The sequence below is a fragment of the Hipposideros armiger genome, unplaced genomic scaffold (genome assembly GCF_001890085.2).
Source record: "Hipposideros armiger isolate ML-2016 unplaced genomic scaffold, ASM189008v1 scaffold_419, whole genome shotgun sequence".
In the NCBI taxonomy this organism is placed as follows: Eukaryota; Metazoa; Chordata; class Mammalia; order Chiroptera; family Hipposideridae; genus Hipposideros; species Hipposideros armiger.
In genome coordinates, this window is record NW_017731769.1 from 879,824 (window position 1) to 897,701 (window position 17,878).

Genomic DNA, 17,878 nt, shown 5'->3' on the forward strand with positions numbered 1-17,878 from the left:
AGGAAAGACAGTCGCTCTGTGAAGGAGAGGGCACCTGCAGAGCAGGGGCAGGGGGACCTTCCTGCTCCCTACATGGAGCAAGCAAGTGAGGCCCAGGTGCAAGGCTCTCAGGCCACAGGCTCATCACAGCCACTTGGTGGCAGCAGAGGAGTGGCTTCCAGACGCTTCAGGGACTGGAGGGAGCTCCTTAGAAGGAGAGCATCTCCCTGTAGCTGATCATCCAAGAGCCCCGAAGAGCTGACAGTGTCCCTGATGCTGGGGGTGCAGGAGGCAAGCCCCCTTCCTGGGTCTCAGCCTTCCAGGCCCAGGCTTGCTTCAGGGATCATCAGGTCACTGTCACAGCCCTGAAGTGGGGGCCCCTCTGACTGTGCCCCAGCCCCCCTCCTTCTCATGCTCCTTCTCTCCTTGGCTAAAATCACAGCCACCCCTCATGACCTCGGGGTTCACCAGCGTGCAGGACCTCCCTGGTCAGCGTCCACCTGCACCCCTCCTGACCCCACCTTCTGCCCACGTCCCCTGGGGTCTCCTGGCTGCCCTATACCACCCCTACTGCCTGGTGACCCAGCTCACACCCCTGTTCCTGGGCTCCCAGGCCTGGCCACACCTAGGACACCATGTGCTCTCTCACTCTCTCCCTTCTGGCTCAGACTGCCCCAGTGCCTCCGTCTCAGCTGGGAGCAGTGAACACCCATCAGGTGGGCGTGCTGGGCCCATCACACAGAGATAGGACCCGGGTCCCCAGGCTGCACCCCTTGCCGGGGCTGCATCTGGGCATCTCACAGGCCTAGGCCTGACCTTATCCAATTCCCCAAGCTCTGAGCCTGTTGCTCCTCCTCCTCCCCCACTCCCCTCCCTGCAGCCTCCGGGCTCAAGAGCCCTACCTCTGCATTGGTTTGGGAACCCAGGCAGCTTCACTCTTTGGTATTATGCCACCACCTCCCGCTGGTCTCAACTCCCTTCAACCCATTCTCCACTCAGCACTAGGGGGAGCTATTTTTCTTCCCCCTTTCCCAGAATCTAATACTATATTTGGCAAATGGAAATGTGTGCTATGTAACCAAGCAATGTTCCATTTCCCCTCATTACTAGTGAGAATACTCTTATCATGTAAAACCTGTGGCTCTAAAGGTCTAGGTTTTATATTGTTTTGTTTTTTTAAAGTAGGGGGAGACAACTGAGAGAGGTGCCCAGACCTTGGCCACAAGCCAGCAGATGGCTGGCAGCCTGCCCTGAGTCAGGCCCCAAAGGGACAGGCCCACAATGGGCCCTGCCATCTGGCAGGGTGACTAGGGGCAGAGGTTCCTTTCTCATTCTTCCAGAGCTGACACAGCCGCCATGCTAGCTGGCCTGGAAACTGGGGCTGGTCCTAGTTTGGCGGCTCTGGGTCACCATATTGCAGTGGAAAATGAGGTTGGTGGAACTGGGTGACTTCTACAGTCACTTTTCCAGACATGACCCAAACTGTGCCCCCTCGACAAAGTAATAGCTTCTAGTGGCTTCTCCCAGCCTTGCGTGGTGTCAGGGCCTGGATCTGAGCCATTGCTGGTCCCTGGGGCCCGGCAAAGTGAACGAGGCACCTTGGAGATATGGGGGCTGAGGGACTGGGGGAGACGCCCTGCTCACCGCGGGCTAGGCTGATGGCGGTGGCAGAGCAGACAGGCCATTCTCCCGGCCTCCTCCAGGCCCACCCCTCCACAGAGGCCCTTCCCCAGGACCACAGAGGTGGTGGGGGTGCTGCAGATCTGGTCGGAGAAAAGGGTACGGCCTGGACACAATTATATCTTGTCTTGATGGCCTCATCCATCTCTATTGTCTCCTCCAGGTCCCTGAAGCTATCCGAAAATGCCAGCGTGCTGGCATTACAGTCCGCATGGTGACCGGGGACAACATCAACACGGCCCGGGCCATTGCGGCCAAGTGCGGCATCATCCAGCCCGGGGAGGACTTCCTGTGCCTAGAGGGGAAGGAGTTCAACCGGAGGATCCGTAACGAGAAAGGCGAGGTAGTTCCCAGCCCACCTGCCCTTTCGCAGGGGGCTGCCTGGCTCTGTCCAGGGTTCCAGCTATTTCTCCATGCCCACCCCCACCTCTGCTCAGCCCTGCCTGCCTGCCTGCCTGGCTCTGCAGTGTCTGTGTGCTTCTCCCCTCAGATAGAACAGGAGCGTCTGGACAAGGTGTGGCCCAAGCTGAGGGTCCTCGCCCGATCGTCTCCCACAGACAAGCACACTCTGGTTAAAGGTAATGGAGCGAAGTCACTCCTGCTTGCCTCTGTCCCTGCCCCTGCCCCTTCCCCTCCCCTTTCCAGATGTGGCATGACGCTGGCTGGGTGTGACCATCACACTGGCATGTTTTCTACTCCCAGATACCCAAGGCTGAGCTCCCAAATAGGTCTCCAGGGCCTGTCTAAAAAGTGGGGTCCTCGGATCTAGACCTGTTGCTGCTGGAGAGTTGGCTTGTGTCTCAGAGCAAGTCACTGGCCTTCCCTAAACCTCAGTTTACTCATTGAGAAAGTGGGGATAATGATTGAGATCCCCTCAAAGGGCTGACATGCCAGAGCTCACCCCTCCATTTCTCTGGACTAACAACATGAATGAAAGATGCCAGGAGAGCCTGGCTTCTCATCATAACAGATGGGGAAACTGAGGCCCAAAAGGGGGAGAAATTTATCCAAGTCACACTGTGCTGGGCCCCTGCCTTCTACCAAATCATGCCATCCTGTATCATCTCACTGAGTGATGAACCTGGGCGGGAGGAGGAGGACAGGGCTCCCAGTCAAGGCATAGGGACTTGATCCCAGAGGTGACAGGGAGCACAGAGGATTGGGGGCAATAGTCACAGTCAAAATCCCAGAGGGTGTCCAGAGACAACTGGCCCCCCACAGCCCCAGGGCTGGTCACGCAGGGCCCTACTCTGTGTTCCAGGGATCATTGACAGCACCACCGGTGAGCAGCGGCAGGTAGTGGCCGTGACCGGGGATGGCACCAACGATGGGCCAGCCCTCAAGAAGGCGGATGTGGGCTTTGCCATGGTAAGCTGCCCAGTGCCAGCCTGGCTCACCATGCCAGGCAGGGCCTGGTGTCTCGAGGACATTAGCTTTGTGCAGGAATCTGGGAGCTAAAATTAAGGCAAGTTGCAGAGTGCTGGAAGTTTCTCTCACATCCTGGCCACTTGGGCCTCCGCAGGCTGTGACAGTGACAGGACACATGTATGATTTGTATCTGGTGTGGTGATGCCCGAGGTGACAATGGGGAATGGCCACATTGCCAAAGGGCTCTGGGGTGGGGGGTGCTTGTCAATTGTGTACCCACTTCACCCACTCCTGGTCCCGTCTAAGTGGACCTCTGCGCCAAGTGTGATCAGTGGAGTTCCCAAACAGGCTTTTTCTCTGCGCTTCTCTTCTGTTGCTTATATGGAGCTAGTTCTTTCTGTAAAACCCTGACCCCACTGAGTAGGGTGACCTGATGGACACTGCCCTGGTGGCTGGCCCTGGCACCATGGCATTCTGCAAGGAACTGCTTGGTTGCTGAAGGCAGAAACCCGACAAACCCTTTTCCCCACCCCACTGAGAAGGAATGTCCTTCACTCTGCCACATTCAGTGTGGCCCACTGTGGGCAGGCCCCGGGGGAGCAGGCCAGTCCTTCCCAGAACCCAAGACCCAGAGGAGGACCAACCCCAGCCCCTGGCCACTGCAAGAACCAAGCTGTCCCTGCTTCAGAGCCTTTGAGCAGCAATAACTGGGGTCCTTCCCCCAAATACCCCTGTGTGCACCAGGAGGACATGTCCTCGCTCTGCCAAAGGCATCCTGGTCCCGGACTCAGGGGCTCCTTATGTAGATGCTCTAACGTGCTAAGACCAGACAGAAGACCCATTGGTGGCCATGTGGTGCCGGCACCCTCTTTGTTTATCAGCAAAGCCGCGAAACAACCTGCCCTTAGTAGTACATGTATGCATTGGATAAAATGAGAACTGCTCCCAGCTGCTGGGGAGCCCCGTTTGGAAGGAAAGGCAGGGAGTCAGCCCAGGTGGGCCGAGTGGTTGAGGGGAGGTGGGGAAGGGGCCCGTGGACACTGTGTATGTGCCCCCCAGGGCATCGCAGGGACTGACGTAGCCAAGGAGGCCTCGGACATCATCCTGACCGATGACAACTTCACCAGCATCGTCAAGGCGGTCATGTGGGGCCGCAATGTCTACGATAGCATCTCTAAGTTCCTGCAATTCCAGCTGACGGTCAACGTGGTGGCCGTGATCGTGGCCTTCACGGGTGCCTGCATTACTCAGGTGGGCACTGGGGCCACCCTGCCTGAGGAGGACCCTGGGCTCTCCTTCCCACAACCCATGGGGCCTGCAGGAAGCAGTCAGTTCCCCAAGCCACGCCTGCCCCGTACACCCAGAACCCAGTGCAGAGAGCAAACCCAGGGGACCCTGCTAGCAGGAGTATGTGGGCCGAAGAGCTCCTGCCTGAGGGCTCATTTGGGAGAGACTTATGCTTTCTTTGTTGCAGATTTTTTTTATTGTGATAAAATTCACATACTAAAAAGTTCACAATTTCCAAGGGTACAATTCAGTGGCACTTAGTACACCGTCACAATGTTGTGCAAATATTACCTCTAGCTTGTTTCAGAAAATGTTTATCACCCCAAAAGGAAACCCCATACCCTTTAGCAGGCACTCCCCATTCTCCCTCCCCCAGCCCCTGGCAACCACCAATCTGCCTTCTGTCTCTACAGACTTGCCTAGTCTGGACACGTCATATAAATGGAATTAAATAATACGTGGTTGTTTGTGTCTGGCTCCTTCACTTAGCATGATGTTTTGAGGTCCATCCATGTTATAGCATGGATTCATACCTCATTCCTTTGATGGCTGAATAATGTTCCATTGTGCATGGCGACAGCACATGTGTAACCGTTCCTCCATCCATGGGCATTTGGGCTGTCTGTACCTTTTGGCTACTGTGAAAAACGCGGCTGTGTACATGCACGGATGAGGCTTTGTGTGGACCGATGTTTCCACTTCTCCTGGGTGTAGACCTATGAGTGGAAGGGCTGGGTCCGCTGGGAACTCCGTATTTAACCTTTGAAAGAGCCTCTTCCCCCTTTTCAATAGTCCATTTCTCCCCTTTAGTGAGTATCCAGAATTTCCCTCCCTTTCAAAGGATTTTTTATGGGGATAAAATTTACGTAACATAAATTGTACCACAATAGCTGTTTTTACCATTTATAAGTGTACAATTTTGTGGGTTTTAGTGCATTCCAAATGTTGTGCAACCATCACCACATCTCATTCCAGAACTTTTTCATCACCCCTGTACCCACGAAGCAATCACTCCCCGCTGTCCCCTTCTACAGACCCTGGAACCCACCCATCTGCTTTCTATCTCTGTGGATCTGTCAGTTCTGGAAGTTTCATAGGAATGGAATCATACAGTATGTGGTTGTTGTGTCTGGCTTCTGTGAGTCTGATTGTTAACCAATGACTCAGAGGCGATGAGAAGGAAGGTCCAGTACAGAGTCTCTGCCTCTTCTTGCCCCTTGGGTGTGGGAGACCAGGAGACCACCCATCTCTTTCACAGTCTGGGGCAACTGATGGGTGTTGTCAACCTCCTGCTACTAACTTGTACCACACCTTCTAGATCACTGCCACCAGGGGAGAGAAAAAGGGAGACGGGCAATATTTTCAGAGCAGGGATCGGAAAGCCCAGTGAAAACTCTCTGCTAACCTTAAGAAAACATAGGGATGGAGATGTCACCTTTTATGGGAAGGTTGGATTTGTTGCATTTTCTCTTGAATGAAATTCCAGTGACATTAACCCCCGAGCTGAGTTTCTTCCCAGGAGTTGGGGGCCAGTGGGTTTTCCAGCCCCACATTGGGGTAACTGCCTCCTCTCCACAGGATTCTCCTCTCAAAGCCGTGCAGATGTTGTGGGTGAACTTGATCATGGACACATTTGCCTCTCTGGCCCTGGCGACAGAGCCGCCCACTGAGTCGCTGCTGCTGCGGAAGCCGTATGGCCGGGATAAGCCTCTGATCTCTCGAACCATGATGAAGAACATCCTGGGCCACGCAGTCTACCAGCTCACCATCATCTTTACACTGCTGTTTGTAGGTAGGTTGGCCCCAGGACACACTGCACTGCTGCTAGCTCTGCAGCCTGTGACCCTGTCTGGTGGTGGAGGACAGAGATGAGCAGCCAGGGAGCCAATTTCCAGAGCGGACTCCTCGGCCCTCAGCCCCCTGCTGTCCCGCTTTGTGTATGCCCTACCCGGGTGTCACAGGCCCCTGAGCAGCTGAGAAACCGCCCACTGCTGCACAGAGCAGGCAACATGTGTCATCATAAACTGAGACCCAGATCACTCACCCCCTGCTTCTGTCCACTTGTCCAGAGGACAATGACTGGAGCACTGTGCTGTAAGTTGCGGGAGGAGGAGGACCAGCAGAGAAAAGGGAGAAAGGAGGAGGGAGGGAGAGTTAGAGGAGAGGCGGCAGAGAAGGGAAGCTAGCGAGGAAGAGGGAGGGGGAAGAGGGTAGGAGGAAGAAGAGGAAGAGAGAAAGGAGAAGTGGGAAAGAAGGAGCAAGGAGAGAGAGGGTAGCAAGGAAGAGAGAGAGCAGAAGTTGAGAATGGAGGAGGGAAGGAGAGGAGAGAGGGGTGGAGGAGAAAGAGGAGAGGGAGGCGAGGGGGAAGAGGGGGGTCAGGAAGCAAGAAGGGGGGAGGTGAGGAGCGGGAGAAGGCAGAGGCAGGAGTGTGGACAGCAGAGGAAAGGACAGGTCGGGAGAGGCTGGGCCAAGGGCACTCAGAGCGAAAACTGCAGGGCCCCCAGACATGGAGGGCACCGAGGCCTCCAGCACACTGGCTGCTTCTTGGAAGCCTGGTGCCAGTGGCAGCTAGCCTGTCCTCCTTGGAGCTTTCTGTGTCTCGCAGGCCCTGTTGAGCAGATTCCTTTATTTATTTATAACAGGGGTTGGGTTTGCCTGGGTGGCTGTCACTGTCCTCCAGAGCCTGGTGAGGCTCAGCTTTCAGCATGCATTCCTGGGAGCAGATTTAACCCTCAGAGTGCAGGAGGCACAGTGGGGGGACCCCAAATGTCAGTATCTGGAGGTACTCTGGAAGAGCCTCTCTCTGATTTCTTGGGAGCAAAGCCTGTCATGGTCTGCCTGAGGGCCTAGCCCGGCTGCCCTGTCCTAGGGGCAAGGCAAAGAAAGGTCAGACTACCCTGCACCCTGCAGCCCTCGACTCCTCCCCAGCCCACCCCCAGCTCAACCCAGCAGGCAAATGACAGATGCACCATGGGTGTGTCTTAACTTCTTCATTCCTGCCCTCAGATTTCCGTGCCAGCCCCTCAGCTCCCAGTTCCAGGCCCAGGCCTTGGCTGGCACCCCGTGGGGTGAGGGTCTCCTTACTCTCCCCTTCCAGTCATCTCACTGAGGGTCAGGGCTGCTCCCTCACGTGCCCCTTGGCTTGCAGGGGAGCTCTTCTTTGACATCGACAGCGGGAGGAATGCGCCCCTGCACTCCCCGCCCTCCGAGCACTACACCATCATCTTCAACACCTTCGTCATGATGCAGCTCTTCAACGAGATCAACGCCCGCAAGATCCACGGCGAGCGCAATGTTTTCCACGGTATCTTCGGCAACCCCATCTTCTGCACCATTGTGCTGGGCACCTTTGCAATCCAGGTAGGAGGGGTGGCTCCTCTCTTGGAAAAGGAGGAGGAGCAGGGGACCATGTCCCCCCACTACTGGCCTCTGTGCACATAAGAGCAGGCCTCGCCCTGGGTCCACCTGCTGGGGTCCAGAAGGGCTCGGTGGGCCGTCATCAGAACTGACCTTCTCACGGATCCCTCCAGGTCTGCCACTGCCATTTCTAGCACTTGATTCCTTGGCGGGTGGCCACCATAAACTCCAGAAGTTTGGCGATGCCTTGTCCCCAGTGCTGACAAACAGGACTCTTTCTGCCACAGGGCTATGGACAGGCTGCTCAGTCCGCTCTTCAGGAGGGACTGGGCATTTGAACACAGGGTATATTAATAGAAAATGTTACTTACAGTGAGGCCAATGGACCAGAATATTTTGTTCCTCACAGTTCTCAGAAGAGGGGGCCTGCCACTCCATGGGGGCCCACCTGGGGAAACACCTGGGTTGGTCAGGAGGCAGAGGGAGAGCAAGGAACTGTGGGCAAGAAAGAGCCTTTACTGCAGATTCTGGGGGAGGAACTATAAGGTGTGGTGAGCAGGCTGAGGACTTGTCAGTGTGAATAACTTCAGGGTGCTGGGGCGGAGGGCTGTCCCCGGTTGTCTGGAACCTGGCCCCAGGCAATTAGGGCAGGGTACAGTGGCCTGAAGTGTCAGAGCCCGGTAGCGGAGATGCTTGGTCTGTATTTAAAAAGCTCGCTGCTGGGTGGAGGTTTCGTCTCAAGGAGGGGGCAGTGAGGGAGCAGGAGGCCCAGGCAGGGTGACGCGGGCGTGTCACCAGGGTGTCCAGCATGAGGCAGGTCCAGCATATGCAGGATAGATGTTAAAGCATCAAGTTTACAGAAGCTGGAAATGTGTCTAATCTGCTGAGCCCTGGCCAGAGGCCCATCTGCCTGGGGGAACCAACAGCCCCTCTGAGTCTCTGAGCAGGGCGCAGGGGCCAGCCTGCAGGGCAGGGTGGGCTCCGAGTGCTAGAGGAGGACAGTGGCATCACTAGCTGTGCCAGCTGGACCCGCCTCCCTCCCACCCCTCTCCTGCAGATTGTCATCGTCCAGTTTGGCGGAAAGCCCTTCAGCTGCTCCCCACTGTCCACGGAGCAGTGGCTCTGGTGCCTGTTTGTTGGCGTTGGGGAGCTGGTCTGGGGACAGGTGAGTGTCTGCCCTGTCAGTTTTCCCAGTCCTGCCCCCTTCCCATCTACTCTGCAACAGCGCCAGTGATGGGCACAGGCCAGGGGATCGTGGGCGGCCCCAGAACCCCTGCCCTGGCTCCCTGCTCTGGAGCCTCGAAGCCTGCACCTGGGAAAGCATGCACCATGTTCAGGTGGGTGGCACCACACAGCAGGGCTCAGACCTGAGACATGCCACCATCCAGGTGCAAGGCAAATGGCCGTGGCTGGGATGTGACGGGGCCTTGGCAAAACCGCCCATCGCTCTCCTTTCCACGATAGGACCCAAAAAGCATCCCTTCAAACTGGGTGCCTTGGAAAATCCCCACATATTTGAAAATAAACCACACCCTGCTAAATCCTCCAGGGGCAAAAAGAAGATCTGGAGGGAAATGAGGAAATACATTGAGCTGATAGAAAGTGAAACTTTGACGCCTCAAACTCTGTGGGCTGCAGAGGGGACTTCACAGCACCTGGGGCCTGAGTCAGGGAGAAAGGCGGAGTGTTGGGGCTGCTCAAAGCACAGGGGGGGAGGGGACAGCCCGGGCCTCTGAAAACATTTCTCCAGAGTTCTAGAACACTGACGTAGGATGCTCAGTCCAGGATCCACTTCATCCTGCATCTTACTTACCTCAGCCCACCAGAACAAATACCACAGCCTGGGCGGCCTAAACAGCAGAGGTTATTCTCTCACAGCTCTAGAGGCTGGAAGTTCCAAAATCAAATGTACTTAGGGCGGGTCCAGGAGAGACCAGGCAAGAGCTTCCAGGTCCTCTGCCAGTGGAGTCATGCGGACAGCACAGTTTCCCCCAGCAACGGTGTGTGACGACACGCACAGAATGCTGCCACCAGGGAAGCTCTCCTGAGCGGTGGTGTCTAGGGACTTTACTGGGGGGCCTTCCTGTAGGCCTGGAGCGCCCACGTGGCTGACCCTAGTCACTCAGTCTCCAGCCCCTGGAGGTCAAGCTCCTATAGGCAGCCCAAGCCCCCACCAGAAAGCACTGTGTCAGCATAGACTACCTGGCAGGGCCCTCAGCCCAGGTAAACCAAGACCTTCTCATCAGGCAGGACGTGCCAGGGGCCTAGGAGCTGGGGGCCGAGGAGCTGGGGGCCAAGGCCAGAGCTCCCTCTGGTAAGGCGATCCCTTGGTGCATATACTATGCGGGTAGGTTGCACCAGCTGCTCCTCTGACCCTCTGGCTGGCTGGGAGACAAGGAAGGAGGAGCCACAGTCAAGCACCCTGGGGTGCTGCAGGCCCCCTGCCCAGGGCCCTGGGCTCGAGACACCTGACTTCCCCCTCTCTGGGAAATCCTGCATGCCCAGCTCCCCAGGGGCTGCTCGGGATCTGCTCTCTTTGATTAAACATGGAACACAATGCCCTCCAGAGGAAAAAGTCTGGCTCTCCCTCTGGAGGGTGGGATTTGGCACCAAAGATGGCCCGGGCATGCAGCCTCAGGGACAAAGAAGGGATGTCCAGTCCTGGGGTGGGGGTGGGGGAGAGACAGCCAGTGTCAGAGGGAGGTGAGCAGCCTGGATCCCTTCCGAGCCCCAGCAGAGCTCCCACCCTGAAAGGCCCAGTCCCACTCTGATGGCACCTCTGCCTGCTGTCCCTCATCTCTGGCCCTCCAGGTCATCGCCACCATCCCCACCAGCCAGCTCAAGTGCCTGAAGGAAGCGGGGCATGGGCCTGGGAAGGATGAGATGACCGATGAGGAGCTGGCCGAGGGGGAGGAAGAGATTGACCACGCTGAGCGGGAGCTCCGCAGAGGCCAGATCCTCTGGTTCCGAGGCCTGAACCGGATCCAGACACAGGTAAGTTGCCATGCCACTTGGCTGCCTGGGCTTTCCTGCCTCAAGAGGGTGGCAAGCAAGCGAGCGGCAGAGAGTGGGTGAGGTGAGCCCGAGACCGACAGGATGACTCTTGGTTATTGCAGCCATGATCACATGGGCAGTTGCTAGTGTCCCTATGCTATCCCCAGACATGCCCGCTGGCAGTTGTGGCACCAAGGTGGCCTGTCCCCGACACCTCCTTCAGAGCCCAGGTGGCCCTCCCCATAGTGGGAACAGGTGTCAGCTATAGGTATGTGCTGTGACCCGTGGCTGTCTCTCTGGGGGATCTGCGGGGCTGCTGGGCCTCACCTTATTTGGTGGGCCTGCCCCAGGTCGCAGAAAAGGGACATTCTGGGGATGAGCTAGCTATTTCTTTCAAGTGCCCTTGGCGAGCTCACCATTCATTGGGTTATGTTGTGAGTTGTGTGGAAAGACGTCATTTGGGAAGTGGACTGTGGCCACTCAGTTGGTCCTTTCTGTTCACCCCACCTTCCAAATGTCAGTACTGCAATCCTGTATAAAGTCACGCAGCCATGATGACCGCCCAGCTGTAAGCACTTGCCAAGACTTCACAAGAGCTTGCCCGCCAGAGCCAGCCCTGCTGTCTGTCCCAACTATTCCTGGCCAGCCTTCTTGCCAGAATGTTCCGTACTTGCTGTCTCTCCATGTTTTCCCCACACACTCGCTTGTGATCCCATCACAGCATAGCCTCTGCCCTCAGTGTCCCAGAGGTTCTGGCCAGTGTCTGCAAGGCGTCCTCCTGGCTCCTGGGGCCAGGCTGTCCACCCTTCCTTCCTGCTTCGAGGCTTCTTCCCAGTGCCCTTCTGGAAGTGCCATCACCCCTACTCTCCCTGGCAGCTTGCTGTCCCCTCTCCACCTCACTCTCTGCTCCTCACCCTCGCTTGCCTGGCACCCCTGCCTCCTGCTGAGACATCGGTCCACCCTGCTGTGGCCCTCATGTGTAGAAAATCCCACGGACCCAGGGGCGCCGGACCTAGTAGGGAAGGAAGGAGGAGTGGGTGAGAGCTGCCCCACCTGTGGGGGATTCTGCCTGATCCTCGGCCCTTAGCCCCATGGAGTCACCTGCAGCCCGCTTCAATCATCATCTCCTTTAGCCCCTGCCCACCTGCCCCACTAGGCCTTGTGGTTGCTGGTCTCTTCTTGGCCAACTCCTAGTGCCCCTAACCACCTCCTCCTCTGCCCAGCCAAGAATCCCAGAGTGCCACACCCACACCAAGATGCCCCACAGTACCCATACTGGGCTTGGCCCAGACCACAGGCCCTGCCGTCCCGAGGCCACCTCCTCCCAACCCCCAGATCCTGACCAGTGGCTCCAGAGTCTCACCGCCATCCCAGACCCTCTTCCTGTCTCTCTGAACACCTGGTACACCAACATTACTCACTGGCTTTAGCTCTGCCTCCTCAAATGCGCATCCGCAATCCAGCCACCCTGTGCTCCGTCCTCTTGGCCTAGCCAGCAGCCTTTCTGCCTGGATTGAAGCTCTCTGCTGCCCCCCTGTCGCCCCAACCCTCCCCCCCAAGCCTCCTCTCAGCATAGCCACCTGGTGACACCTGTCACTCTCTGCCCCTTCTGGGCTTCCTACTGCCCCTCCTCCAGCCCAGGACCCTCCAATTGCTTCTCTTCCTGGGGGCCCCAACAGGAGGGAAGGACGCCACTATGCACCTGCCCCGGCCCTTCTCCAGAGTCTGTTTAGGCAACTTCCTGGTGTGGGGCCCTCAGCCTGGGGCAGGATCTCAGAACACACCTCTCCGCAGTGTCTGTCTGCCTCAGCCTGTCACACGTCACCACAGGCTCATCCCAAAGAATCTTCCATGCAATGTGCCCAAAGTGCCCTCCCTTGGCAGCCCACGCCTGCACCACCCTGGGTCCAATGCTCCCACCCAGGGCACACAGCTCACCAGCTGCTCCTGCACAGCCCCCAGGGCCCTCATGGGACTCAGCCTCAAGGCACCCCTCCTCTCTTCCCCAGGCCCAGCCTCAACTCTGGCTATGAACTCCCAGCCTCCTGTCCACTCCGCCAGCCTTTGTTCAGCTCCACCCTTCCAGTACCACTCTCCGCACTGTTGCTTGTATAGCCTCTCTCCCTGTCCTTAGGGTGAAGTCCAGGGTGCAGACCATAGCCTTCAAACCCTTGCCTCTTGGCATCACCCCACACACCCTGCACTCCTGTAACCTCTGCTGCCTTTCTAGACATGCGCTCTGCTAACCCACGTCGCCGTGCCTCCATGCTGGCCGCTGTCTGGACTCCAGGCCTCCCCTTTGGGGCCCCTACCCATCCCATCCTACAGCAGCGCACTCAAAGGCCCCCCCGCCTTGTGAAGCCTTCTCAGAGTCCACTCCCTTCCATCATGGTGGATCCTCATAGACCCGTGGCACACACAGTTATGGCAGTTATTTCTCCCCATGACCAGCCATCTGTGCACCCAGCCCAGGGCGCTGGAATGAGTGAGGAGCTTAATGCCCCAGGGAACTTTCCAAAACTGTGGAGTCCAGGGCCACGCCCAGAATTCGGGATCCTGTAGGGCTAGGTGAGGTGGCACCAAAGAACTCCATGTTTCAGGAGCTCCCCAAGGGTCCAAGAGACTTCTGCAGTGGAGAAGCAGGAGGCCAGGTCTCTGGCTCATTCCTCTCGGCATTCTGAGCACCTAAGCCAGTGTGGCCAGGGAAAAATGTCTTAAGTCTGAAAGAACATTGAGTGCCCTATAGAAGAACGGGAACAGCCTTGGTAGCCAGATGTCCAGGTGTCCCATTGCCTTCTGGCCATTCAGCGGTCCTGGCCCTGACAGGTTCTTATCTGTCTGTCATGCGGAGCCCGAAGCCAGCTTGAGCCTTGGTGGAGGATGGGGGGAGGGGGGTAACAGCACTTCCATCCATTAGCCTAAGATGGTGAGCCTAGCTTTTCTAGCAGCTGAGACAGCAGCCCTGCCCCGATCTGAGGCGTCTGGGGGAGGTCAGTGGTGCCCCGGCCATCTGTGTGTCTGTGTTTTCTGGGTGCCTGTGGGCTCTTGGGCCTGCCACTGCTCCCTGACTAGTAGAGAGGGTCCCTGTAGTCAGAGTCTTGGAGTTCCAGGCTGTTCCAACTGTGTGTCCATGTAGACATTGGCCGGTCAGGTCCCTGCTTACACACGAGGAAATGGGGCCCAGAGAGAAGGGACTTACCCAAGGTCACCTAGTGAGAGTCTGAGGCAGCCAGGGCCCAAGTCTCCATTCCCTGACCCCCTAGTGCACTCCATGTCCCCTCCATACAGTCACTCATTCGTCCATGAGAACTTGACTTTGTCACTCCAGATTCACCATGCTTCTCAACAATGCTGAACCAATTGGTTACTTTAACTCACTTTTGAACAGTGCCTGTTATTTTTTTAATCAAAATGCCTGCTTGAAAAGCAGAAACAAAGCCTCCCCGTCCCACCAGGTTGTATGTGCACCCTTAACAAAGAGAAACATTCTCTAGGCAGTTGGCCCTCGATAGATTTCTAAATTTTTCAAACCACAGAACTGCTCCCCATATTTCAGAGGCCGGCACAACTTTTTACATTGTTAAGAAAAGGCATTTCTAACCTGCTACCTGCTCTCATCATCATTCCATACTAACATATGAATGCAACAGATGGTTCGGATATCATTCCACAATAAAAGAGACTCCTTGAAACCCGGAACATGGAGCTTTTCAAAGCGCTCATGACGTGGTTTATTTCACATTCCATTATAAAACAATGAGAAGCTTCAGCAGAGACTGGGCTTCCAGGGGTGGGGGATGGGTGACAATTTTGCAGTATTTTGACTGATACCATCATCTCATCAGGGCACCATGTGGAAAGGCCAAATCAGAGGCAGGAAAGGCATCTTTCCCTTCCCTCATCACCTTTGCCTCAGTAAGAGTCCCCTCTTGAGACAGACCTGTCTCCATAGACTTAGAAACATCCGCTCAATCTAGAGAGGAGACACCCCCTAAAGAGACGACAACATCAGGGCATGGGTCATCTACCTTCAGTGCATTGAGGCACACTCAGCACTGTGCCAGCCCCCCTCCCCCCACCCCGTGGGCGCTCAGTATGCCTTATTCACAGGTCTCAGTCCTGGCTGTGAAGTTCCCCTGCTCATGAGTGGGATGTGCTGGGTAAGAGGGGGTCTCAGTGGCCAAGTACATGACAATAAGTCTTTTCTGCACCACGTTCAAAGGTTGAAATGACGGACATACTCATTTTGGTTGGGGTAGAGGGAGTCTGAGCACTGAAGCTGCCTTCTTCCAAGGACGCTGGCCCCATGTCAGACACCCCTCCGAACCTGGTGGCCGCTTTGTAGCCACTGCAGGGCCTGGGGGTGGGACAGGGCCCCTTGCCTCGGGCCTAAAGCAGGTAGCCAGTGCGCTCTAGGCTCCAGAAATGCATACTTGCTTTGCTGCTCACGTCATCCACTGAACTATAGAGCACTTTCCAGAAATCAGATCTACCTTCTAAGGCATCCCCTTAGAAGATTCCATCCCCACACATTGAGAGTATTCCCAAAGAGGTGGCCAAAAGTGTGCCGCATGCGGCTGAGCTCCCAGAATCGAGGCACGTGGTCTTACAATAGTGAGACATTCACTGTGGCCACTTAGCTGCAGTTCCTTGGGACCCAACGCCTGGGTCTAATCCACCCCCAGGCCCCCGTGCCAATGCAAAGTAGAATGAGGGAGTCCAAAGACATTGTGACTCCCCGTGAGTTCACCCACATGGTTCTCATTTCACAAAGACCCATTTCCCCTTTGCCTCCTAGGAAGCTTGAAGGGTGGGGGACAAAGCAAAGGTCATATCTGCTCCCTAGAGCCCAGGCTCTCTGCTCTCCCTTCCGCCATGCCTGTGCACCCTCCCCCTTTTTAAATCCATTCTTCCACTGAGGCTTTCCCTGCGTGCCCCTCAATCAGTTGGTTGAGCCCCATAAGGAGCGTGAAGGCCACACCTCCCAGCGAGGCAGGACAGGCTGGCAGCGTGTGGTACAGTGTACGTGAAGGACAGGCCCAGGGAAGGGCCCCTGTCCCCATGCAGTGCCATCAAGGAGCCCTACCACAGGGAGCCTCGTTTCTAATAGGAGCATGTCATATCCCTCAGGTGTGTTGGGGCGGAAAAAAAGGTTGAGAACCACTGACCTAGGATATAACAAAGTATTGCCAGATACAGGTATTTATTGACGAGTGGCTTGCCATGAGCATACCATGAATGCAAATGACTCTAAATGTTTGCAGTGTGCCTGGTTGTTAACCGCCTGCCCTCCCAGTCTTCTGAGCGCTAATCATTTGCTCAGCAAAACCTCTCTTGGTGGATGACACAGAGGCCAGCCTGGGCCATGGCCACGGCCCTGTCAGAAGCACTGTCAGCTCCCAGGGAGCGGGGTGACTTAGATGAGGCCTTGCTGTCAAGATATGTGCTAAGTGTGGCCCCTGTCCTTGCCCAGCCCCACCCCCGTGCGGTAGCCGGGACAACAGTGCAAGCCAAACTTTATCTCATTTTCTCTCCCACAGATGGAGGTAGTGAGTACCTTCAAGAGAAGCGGTTCATTTCAGGGTGCCATGCGCCGGCGGTCTTCAGTCCTCAGCCAGCTCCATGACGTAACCAATCTTTCTACCCCTACTCACGTAATTCTCTCTGCTGCCAATCCCACCAGTGCCGCTGGGAGTGAGTCTTGAGTCCCCTTTTCTCTGATAAATGGCATCTGTGGGGGAGAACAAGCCTCCCAACTCTTCCTTCTCTTTTTTCCAGTCTTGCATCCTCCGCTCACCGTGGCTTTTCCGTTCTTTCTTTATTGCCCTGTCCAGTCCTTCCCTCCCAGATGGTGTGTCTCTCCAAAGCCATACTCTCTTATGAAATGTACTGAATCCATGGCACTGCTGGACCTTCTGTCCTTTTCTTTGTTTGGTTTTTTTGGTTTGCATTTAGTGCTCTTTCTGTCATTGGTTTTCTTTTCTTGAACTTGTCTGCATTTGCCGAGGGTTCTTCATGAACTTGGGCCGCTTCTGGTGGTGTCTAGTGTCAGGGTGGGGTCTTGGTTGGTGTTTGGCGGGGCAGTGAAAGGGAGGCACGCGGGCTCAGGGCCACTTTCCAGGGCTGGAGGGGAACACTAGTGCCTTTTCGGCATCATTTGCAGCGGAAGAATCCAGCCCACCTACTTGGGGTTAAAGTGGCAGCATCCAGAACTTTCCTTGAGGTGGTTTCCCAAGGCAGTAGAGCTGATATGAGCTTCAGGAGGCCACTGTCACATGTCCCCAGGTGGGTTCGGTGGTGGACAGCTGCTTCTGCTCAGGTGCTACCTGCCCCATAGGCCCTTGACCCTGAGCCACCGGGTGTTAGAGGTGTTTAAAGTGTCTCGCGAGCTGGAGTCCTACTCACACCCCAAGCCCGCACTGTGCTATATTTCCGTTTGTTCCCAAAGCACCTTCGCTCTTTCCAAACAGGCCTTGGCATTGGAAGGTCTTAGCCCAATCTGGTCCACCCGCTCTCCTCCTTTCTCCGAGAAGCTGGGAGAAATCAATTCCCTTCTGTATGTTCCAATGAAAAGTTCCTGCCATGTCGGCCACATTTTAAAGAGAACCCAGGGGTTGTCCTACAGAAGTAGAAATGTCCATAATTGCTCACATCTTTTCACAAAGACAACAGGCAAGCCACTAGACCATGGAACCCACCAGCCCAGGGAACGGTGTGGGCCCCCTGCTCCCACCCAGAGCAGCCTGCTTCTTGTAACAAACTCGAGATTTCAAAAACCAAACAGTAAACCTTCGAGTATGAGCCCAGAGTCCCTGCCGGGATGGTTCGATGCTACCTCTTTCCTTTCCTTCCAGTGAGACCCGACAGCTCCCACCTCCGTGAAAACACCACTTCCCCCACAGACGGGAGTCATTAACAACGCTGTTTCCCCCACCAGACCCTGGGATTTTCTTTTGCTTGATTTCTTCTCTTTTCCTTTCTTCTTTTGTCTTGTCTTGTCCTTTTTTCTTTTCTTTTTTTTTTTTTTTAGGAACTGGTGAGAGGTCCCCGGTGGGGGGCATCCCTCCTCTTGCTTAAGCTGTCATTTCAGGCCACTCTGCCCTTTAAGGAAGGGATGTGAGCCACAGCGGTCCCCGCTGGGCCACCTTGTCCCCTTTGGAAACAGCGCGTGCATGTACACACACACACACACACACCCCTTCCCCAAAGCACA

The 17,878-nt window shown here is 56.0% G+C and overlaps 1 protein-coding gene across 7 annotated transcripts in view; it reads left to right on the top strand.

Annotated features, from left to right (window-relative positions):
• Positions 1-17,878, top strand: part of ATP2B3 (ATPase plasma membrane Ca2+ transporting 3) — a 70,412-nt gene that overhangs the window by 39,888 nt on the left and 12,646 nt on the right. For 2 of the 7 annotated variants that reach the window (XM_019664298.1, XM_019664299.1), the window contains 9 exons: positions 1,823-2,002; positions 2,150-2,237; positions 2,921-3,027; positions 4,087-4,278; positions 5,893-6,106; positions 7,463-7,674; positions 8,729-8,836; positions 10,483-10,665; positions 16,206-16,359. In XM_019664298.1, coding sequence (XP_019519843.1) covers positions 1,823-2,002; positions 2,150-2,237; positions 2,921-3,027; positions 4,087-4,278; positions 5,893-6,106; positions 7,463-7,674; positions 8,729-8,836; positions 10,483-10,665; positions 16,206-16,359 — 1,438 coding nt within the window. Of the gene's footprint in view, positions 1-1,822; positions 2,003-2,149; positions 2,238-2,920; positions 3,028-4,086; positions 4,279-5,892; positions 6,107-7,462; positions 7,675-8,728; positions 8,837-10,482; positions 10,666-15,795; positions 15,865-16,205; positions 16,360-17,878 lie in introns of those variants that run through there. The other 5 variants (XM_019664294.1, XM_019664295.1, XM_019664296.1 and 2 more) reach the window with 3 other exon arrangements.